General features: G+C 35.4%; 1 protein-coding gene across 1 annotated transcript in view; it reads left to right on the top strand.

The window, feature by feature from the left end:
* Anxa10 (annexin A10) overlaps positions 1-9,065 on the top strand; it is a 41,897-nt gene that overhangs the window by 28,442 nt on the left and 4,390 nt on the right. The window contains exons 7-10 of the mRNA XM_026777379.1: positions 1,943-1,996; positions 2,090-2,183; positions 3,292-3,387; positions 5,472-5,530. Of these exons, the coding sequence (XP_026633180.1) occupies positions 1,943-1,996; positions 2,090-2,183; positions 3,292-3,387; positions 5,472-5,530 (303 nt within the window). The remainder of the gene's footprint in view (positions 1-1,942; positions 1,997-2,089; positions 2,184-3,291; positions 3,388-5,471; positions 5,531-9,065) is intronic.

Raw genomic sequence — 9,065 nt, 5'->3', positions numbered from 1 at the left:
ACCTGTGGGAAGTCCAAGGACCGCCCACCTCCATCCAGGTTTAGTAAGTTGAGCATCCAAACTGCCTAGGCTCCCCCAAAGCCAGTATGTGCAGCAGGATCAAAAACCCATTGCCATTGTTCTTGAGTTCTCATTAGTCCTCATTGTCCGCTATGTTCTAGATGTGTCTAGATATGTGTTAGCAAAAAATAGAAGAATGCTTAATATTTAATTTAATATGGCAAATTTAATCCATCCAATACTTTGAGCAGTCAAACTGTATGGATACATATTCAATCTCTTTGATAATTCTATTGAGTTGGCTACTCAATTCCATGTTCTCTCTCCATCACTTCTTCTTTCCAAGAAGCTACTAGGTAGAAAGGTGTGTATATGTGATTTATAGGAAAAGATGTCTTGGCAAAGGATGGTTTCTCAAATAGCACTGATATTTTCTGCATCCTTTATGATCTTGATTGTGAAATTACAGGTCTGAAAAACCCTGAATAGATGATGTAAGGTTTTACTGTCCATGAAATATGTGGAGGTTTCTTAGTACTAACTCTACAAACATACAGATAGTTAGCTAAGGATGCTTTCTCTGTTTGTTAGGTCAAAGCTAATTTAGCCTCATCTTTACCTTTTTAGCATCTGAGGAGTCCTGGCTCATGTCCAGCCTTGTCTTCTATGCAATTCTAGTCAATGGTTTCTCAGTACAACCTTTGAATTACTGTCCTTGTAATGATCATAACCATCACCATTATTCAGGCTTAGCCACCAGTTCCTTAACCAAAGTGTAGTTCATCTAACAAGAAGCATATAAAAAATTGAGGTACTATTCATGTTATTTAGAAGTTGAGACTAAATCAGAACTAATTCCAATGTTATCCACTCCAGAGAGACACACGCGCATGTGCACACACACACATGTGCACACACACACACACACACACACACACACACAAACACCTTCCAATCTCACTGACTTCACTGGCATGAGCGCTTACATGGCAGGGAAAGGAATTGTATCCTTAGTTTTCTCTCATACTTAGTCATTTCCCTCTCCATACTTCAACTCAAAAAAAACCGAAATTAACTCTGCACACAAACTTCTCCCCTCTCTCTGCTGTCTTGCTTGACCCTGGAGATGACTGGGTCTTACATTGTTTAGTCCTCCTTCCTTCTGTTTGGAAGGGCAAATAGACTCTATTGTTTATATGATAGAGTGGGGGTTAAAAGATTTTACAGAAAATTCTCATTTGCAAAGCCTATACTTCATTACTATTTGGTTGTTATATAAATCCTGTTTACAAGCCAGATACTACTATATCTACACCATTGCATTAGCAGTCTTAAACTCCATCACTACCTCCTCTGCCAAAGGGATAGATGCTCATCATGATGAAGCAAAATACCTCATGGAGATAAGAAAGGCAAAAATCACTTCAATGTTTTTCACCAAATTCTTCTGTTGCAAAGAAAAGCTCAAAAAGGAACTCCTTACACAACTACACACTAATTCCTCACGTGTTGAAGTATCCAAATCAATAACAGAGATTGCAAAGGAGTCACCATTGATTGCAAGTTCTGGGATTTTTGCCCCAAGAGTTCTATATTGTTGTTTGCCATCTTGATTGTATTCTGATTCTCTGAAGACTGACAATAAAGTTTGTTTTGAGTAAGAGGGCAGAGCTAACTGTCCAAAATTGATTATAGAGGTTTGACAAAAACAAACAGGGGACAGATAGAGCGACAGGAAGTAGTTTGGCGGGGCTTAGAGAAGCTCTTGGACCTTTTGGATTGAGGAGCTGAAGTGATAATAGATTCCTGATGATTTCTCTCTCACTTCTTACCACAATATCTGACTCCCGATTTTTTATTAATAAAGAATAATTAGATAAATGCTTCACTATATGTTCTGTATATTGAGACCATCTAAAAGACCATCTCGCTTATTTCCCAGGGAAACAGAGAGGAAGGGTATGCAGATCCTTCCATGGCTGCTCAGGATGCAATGGTAACTAAGTCTGGCTGTTCCCCTTATTAATAGAGCTTTTGATAGGGTGAACGGCGCTGGTTCTGACTCCTTCCAAACTGTGTGATCTTGCAGGTCCTGTGGGAAGCTTGCCAGCAGAAGACTGGGGAGCATAAAACCATGATGCAGATGATCCTATGCAACAAGAGCTACCCACAGCTCTGGCTGGGTAACTAGAAACAGGCTCTTTACAGCTCTTTAACCAATTGAGTGACATACAAGTAACTAGCATGAAAGAGGGACTGTCACTCAGCAATAGAGAACTATGTCTATACAGTATGCCTCAGTTAATGGAATTGCTAAAGAATAAAACTTTACCACTAAATTTTCTTCTAATAAATAAATCTCACAGCTTTCACATACAGACACTTAAAAATTGCCTATACCAGGTACTTTATATTGTGTCTTGAATAATCTCCAATGAGCATACAGTGGCCAGCCCCTTAGTCAAAGTTGTTGTTTTATGAAATATCTATACTGTCTACTGGTCTTTGAGATGTGGTCACATTAAACTACACTTGACTTTCTCCAAACTCTGCACCTTTCTTTTCCATTATTATAAGACAGATTAAATACATTTAAATGAAAAGGAAAGTCCTATCAATTTTAGCAATGGCCTACTCTAATTAAAATATGCTTCGTTTACTTTATGTGAATTAAAAATTAATACTAACAATAACAATACTTCTTCACATCTAAATTGAAATGACTGAGGAGTGAACATTGCCAAAGATAGGGCCAACTGAGTAAACTCTTTAAAAAGGGAATTTATTGAATGTTATTTTATGTTAGTTAATGAAGCTGCGAATGGTAATCTTCTGTTCCTCAAAATCACTCTTCCAAACTCTATTCCTGAACATCACTCAGAGGGCTTTTCTGTTTAGCTTTTGTATTTAAGCTCTAAAAGAAAGTTTCCTGTTGGCAAATGAATTTAGACTGTTGTTATATATGTCTTATAGAAATGCATCATAAACAATAGCTCACTCTGTGCCTTCACTCCATCTAAATCAGTTTTTGAGTCATTGAGTCCCAGTGGGGGTAACCATTGTTTCCCAGCTCAGCAATAGCAGGTCCTTAGTGTTCAGGGTTCATGGAAGTTTTTGCATCTCATAAGATCTATACTTATTGAAAAGAGTAGATTCTTTGCCACAGTGGGTAGCAGCACTAGGAAATGCTTTAGTTCTAAACCATTATATGTATAGTAAAATAGCCATCGTTTAAGGTTTAAGTTTATGATATTTATAAAAATCTCTTTGAATTGCATAAATTTCTTGTAGTTTTCCAGGAATTTCAAAATATTTCTGGACAAAGCCTGGTGGATGCCATCAATGACTGTTATGATGGCTACTTCCAGGAGCTGCTGGTTGCAATTGGTAAGCTATATTTTTTTATAATGAACAACTGACCTTTCATTCCACAGTCAATACTGACTGGTTCTGACTGGATTAACTGTGCATAAGTAGGATTTATGAAGCATTTTTCTCCATGAAATTATTTGGAAAGTTCTATAAATTCCAGGAAAGTTCATGAGCTAGGGGTTTGATGCAATGAGATAATCAGCTGGAGACATTAATGAACTACCATATTTCCCTAAAATAGGCTCAACTTTTGTATGACAGAGAGAATCTTCAAATGCCCTGTCTCAGGAAGCAACTTGTCACAGGTTTAAATCTATGTTAGGATCATTGACATCCACCCCCTTGTCAGGAACAGATGAACGCTAACAGTGTGACTATGTTCTTGTCTCTGAGAAGAAAGGATATTTTCAAATTTTACTTTTGATTTTATTATTTTATTATCTTTAATAAATTTTCTTTTAGGAACAAATAATATTGTCAAAAACCCTAAATAGTTAATTAGCAGTGAGTTCCACAGGCATTCTTCCTGAATGTTATCTAAAATGATATGCACACTGTAGAAAAGGCCATTGCTCTTATTCATAATGACTATTCCAGTGTTCATCTTTTACCATGTAGTCTGTGGCTTTGCCGCCCACACTTCAGGAAAGGTACATAAAGAGTCATTGTGAAATGCTCTGTAATATGTTCAAAAGATGAACACTTTGATTGGTGTTGAATAAACCATTGTTGTGAGTTTTCCATACCAAGAATGTCTTGCCATAGAGCAGAGAGGTCACAACATTTTTATGAATTAACTAGTAAGCAAATATCATATGAAAATGATTTGGTGGGTCTTGTGAAACCCCTAAAGATGAGTGATAGATTTGGTTATTAGTATGAATGTGTCTGAGAAAGAAATACATTTATATTCCATCATATTCCCAATAGATTTAATAGGCATTCATCACATGCCAGCTAATTAGCAAAAAAGTTAGAATAGAACTCAAATTGTTGAAATCTCAAAGCAGTCCAAACAGTGAGTCTGACGGGAACAGAGTGGACATCAGGAACACCAGGAGAGATTTAGCTGGTTCATTCCACCAATTAATATTGAATGATTGCTTACTGTGTCTCTAATTGGGTACTTGAGGTAGAATATCAAAGCAACAAAATAAAAATAACAACAGATGCCCAAGCCCCCTGGGAACTTGCCTTCTAGAAGTGACTTAAGATTAGTTATTAGGTCTACTTCTTTCTGTAATGAAAGTTAGATAAAAATGAAGATCTTATGATCAAAACAATTACTTAAACTAAAGAAAAGTTAATAAGATTTTATTTTGAAGAAACAATATAGCTCCTCATTTATTACTTATGTATGCGATGAATCTATGTACTTTTTCAAACATGACTATTTGATGGTTTACAGTCTCATCGGATGCCACAGGGACAACTGTTGGGAAGGCTCCAGGCTGTTTAAAGCCATGGCAAGCTTAGTCAAATAATATCTAACACTGGAGAAGAACACTTTACATTTGTTATAGCTTCTCCTTAAAGGACCTATCATCTGGTTACAAATCTATAAGGAATCTGATGCCACTCAAAGAGCTCCTAGTTTATATCAATTTTAAAAACTATATGAATAGGCAACATTTGGGAACATAAATAGATTGTATGTGTGAGTGTTTTAATATTTAACACAACATTTTTTGTTTGTTTTTTGAGACAGTGTTTTTCTGCAGATTTGGAGCCTGTCCTGAAACTAGCTCTTGTAGAGCAGGCTGGCTTCAAACTTGCAGAGATTTGCCTGCCTCTGCCTCCCGAGTGCTGGCCTTAGAGGCATGTGCCACCACCAACTGGTTTAGCACCACATTTTTTTAAAAAAATAGTAATAATGTTCATATGTTTAGTTAAGATCATTTGTCATTTTAAAATACAGTGTTGACAGTGTATATATTTTTTAGTAAAGTATGGCTCATGCTAACATTATTCTAAGTATTAAAATTGCAATACAGTACCATGAATCTGGAAGATTATAAAAGTGTTCTATTTATTCTTTTTCTCAACTTCTGAAGAATTACAGCTTATTGAAATATCTTCCTTGCTCTCTACCTCTTTAGTTCACTGTGTCCAGGACAAGGCAAGCTATTTCGCATATAAATTATACAGAGCAATCCATGTAAGTATAACATGTCTTAAAATTCATCTAAAATTAATATATATTGTTTTTATTTCAAAGAAATTGTGTTTAAGTAAAAAGAAACGAGTTAAATACCAAAGCAAAATTTATCAAATACAGATAAGTCACATAAGACATATGTGAAATGAGTCATACAGCATAAGCACATAAAACATAGGGACTTCAGGGTATCTATCCTTCAAGTAGTTTAGAGTCTGAACATTTATATAAACCAATAATTCATATGCATTCAGAAATATTCAAAGACCCTACATCACATATATGTAAACACAGAAAATTCCAAATATTGTAAACTCATAGTTAAAAAAAGACCAGCTATAATTTTTGAAGCTTGAAAACAAAATATTGGTACTTTATTTTAATGTACAAGTACTTTATGTCAAAAATACTATAAAATATCATTAAATACCAATAAAGCCTCAAGCTATTTTTTGTAAATAACTAATAGTGTTATCCATGTCTTGGTGTGATGTTCAATAGCACACACTGGTTGTTCATGCTCTGGTGTGGGATTCAGTTGCACACCGTGTACCAGTCCAATTTAAAGACACAAACACTTAAGCTCATCAGATAAGGGACCTGCTCTTCATCATGTTCTGACATTCTCTTAAAGAGGAAAAAGGATGGACTAGTGAGATGGGTCCGCACCTCCATCTGAGATGGCTCTTCCCTCCAAGCCTGACAACCTGAGTTCAATCCCTGACACCCACATGGTTCAAGGAACAACTCCAACTAATTGACCTCTGACCTCTAAAGGTATACTATGGTATACACAAACACATGCACGCGCGCACACACACATACACCAATGCACACATGTACACACACCCAAACACACAACATATGTACACACACAAACCAACACACCTACACATACAGCACACATAAACACACATATACCTACACATACATACTCATAAAAACACATACACACACAAATCAACACATATATACACACATAGAAGCACATTAATATACATAAACATATAAGAACACATGCACACACAATATATATAAACACACACATATACACATGTACAAACATGCACATACAACATATACAGCACACACAGACACACATAAAAAACATTCACACACATACACACAGACACACATGAACACACAAATAATGTAATAAAAGTCTAAAGAAAATATAATACATACATATATCACATACTCTTGAAATAAAGAAACTTTTAGTAAATGTAATAGTATAGTGATTTGAACAAAGTGTATAAAATTTTAATGATCAGAAGGTGTTATTCATAATGCAATTTATTTCTCAGTATTACATATTATTTGTACAAAAGGACAGGTTTCATTATGATATTTTCATGCATGTATGTAAAATATTACCAAAAACATTTTACAGGCCAACTTCTTGATATTTTCTAGCATGTTGGGGAATTATGCTATTAGTTAACAACATTTTTATTATGTGTCTTGTACATAGGAGTAAACTTATGCATAAGAATGTATTTAGCCTCAGAATGTAAGAGAAAAATCCTTGTAGCTTCTTTGCATTGTGCAAAATAGCATCTTGAGCAATGCTGTAAGATAATTCAATAATTCCTCTCCAATGAGCCATGACTGTGCCGCCAGAATAAAGCTTCCCCTGTGAATTACCCTAGGCAAATAATCAGGTTTTTTTGATTCCAGCTATACCCTGATTAGGTGAAATTCATTCTAATGACTTATAAATTAAATCATAAGACTTTATGTTCTAGGTAGAAAAAAATCTTATATTGATAAATAGTTTCCTGTTAAAGTCAATCACATATAAGTAATCCAAAATACTTTTTTTTTAAAAAATTAAATCACTGCTTGGCCCATTAGGTCTAGCTTCTTATTTGCTAACTCTTACATATTAATTTAACCCATTTCTATTAATCTGCATACCACCACAAGGTTGTGGCTTGCTAGGTAAAATTTCTGCATGCCTTACTATGATGGAAGATCTATGGCATCTCACTGACACCACTTCCTTCCAGAATTCAGTTCCATGATCCCCACCTACCTTAGTTCTGCTCTATCAACAGGCCATAGCAATTTCTTTATTAACCAATGAAAGCAACACATAGACAGAGGATCTCCTATACGATTTCCCCTTTTCTGTTTAAACAAAAAGCAAGGTTTTAATTTTAACATAGCAAAACTATATATGACAAAACAGGTATCGAACAAGAACTACTGTTACAATATTTATATCTACTTTATCTTTATCATAACTAAGGAAAACTATTACTATAACTATAAATTCTTTAACTCCATCAAAGACCCCAGAAGGATATAATATTACCTAAGCAAACAGGAGGTGCATTGTAAGCAACTTCCAAAACTCTAGAATTGACAGAGATATCTCACTGCCTGGACAGTCACCCAAAGTTCTTCTGTATCATTGGGACATTCATCTTCATGCCTATCAGGCCCATGGTATTCAACAAACTTTCTCATGAAGAAGGAAATTTCAAAGAGAGTTCAGTCACTTTCTTATGTATGCTACAGAATATCTTGCAGACTCTTTCATGAAGCAGGAACCCTTAAGGATTATCTCACCTTTACACAACTTCAGCTGTCATTTTTCTGTCGGTCCTGCATGTCCAGTTTCTTGCCCAAATGGTTAACCATCTCCACAAGGAGCCTCTTTGATACCCATTTTCCTCTTGAAGTAGATTGGTGCTGCCAAGAGCAGATGTGTATCACTGTCATAAAAAGTTCTAAGTTCTTAAACATTTTAAAATGTCATATTCTGAAGGTCTCTGAAATATTTGAAGAATACCTATCTGAAACTGAAACATATCTCTTTAACATCTAGAAAATCTAACTAACATGACTTCAAGCTTGACTATTATAGATGATTATCTATTAACCTATATTTCTTAATTATACATTACATTTCTAAATGAGCTACACAAACACAATACCTTAACCAAAATCAGAAATACATATACATATAATGAAATTGACCTTAAATTTGTATCAATAAAACAAGATTCATACCAATGCAAATTATTCATATCTATATCATATCCCCCTTTAAATTGTGAGATGGAGCATTTGAGTGGAGTTTGTGAGCAGACTGCTACAGCTAGCTTGATGGTGGCATGGACTGGCTGTGTGCCCAGAAGTAGGGCAGTGCACATGGCGCAGAGGTACAATCAGCTCTGACATGCTGGACTGGGCAAGGCAAGCAGACAATGCCATATTACCCCTAGCAATGATGCAGCTTAAGTTGTAAGAAGCATTAAGTATTGTAAGAAGTGTTCCTGGGCAGTAAAGAATTGCAGATTCACAATAGGACATAAGCAACCTCTAAAAGGGTCACAATATTGGACAAAATTCTTATATAAAGAGCTGGAATATCAAGTATTAGCAATCTGTTTTTATTTCCCTGAAACTTTGTCATAAAAAAAACTCTAAATGAATGACATTTTTTTTACTTTTTTTTATTGAGAAAAAAAAATTTCTGCCTACTCCCAGCCTCCCACTCCTCCCGCCCTCCCCCCACTCCTCT

The sequence above is a fragment of the Microtus ochrogaster genome, unplaced genomic scaffold, assembly GCF_000317375.1.
Source record: "Microtus ochrogaster isolate Prairie Vole_2 unplaced genomic scaffold, MicOch1.0 UNK61, whole genome shotgun sequence".
NCBI classification, from domain to species: Eukaryota; Metazoa; Chordata; class Mammalia; order Rodentia; family Cricetidae; genus Microtus; species Microtus ochrogaster.
The sequence above is the reverse complement of the archived record's forward strand: the minus strand, read 5'-3'. Positions and strand labels throughout refer to the sequence as shown.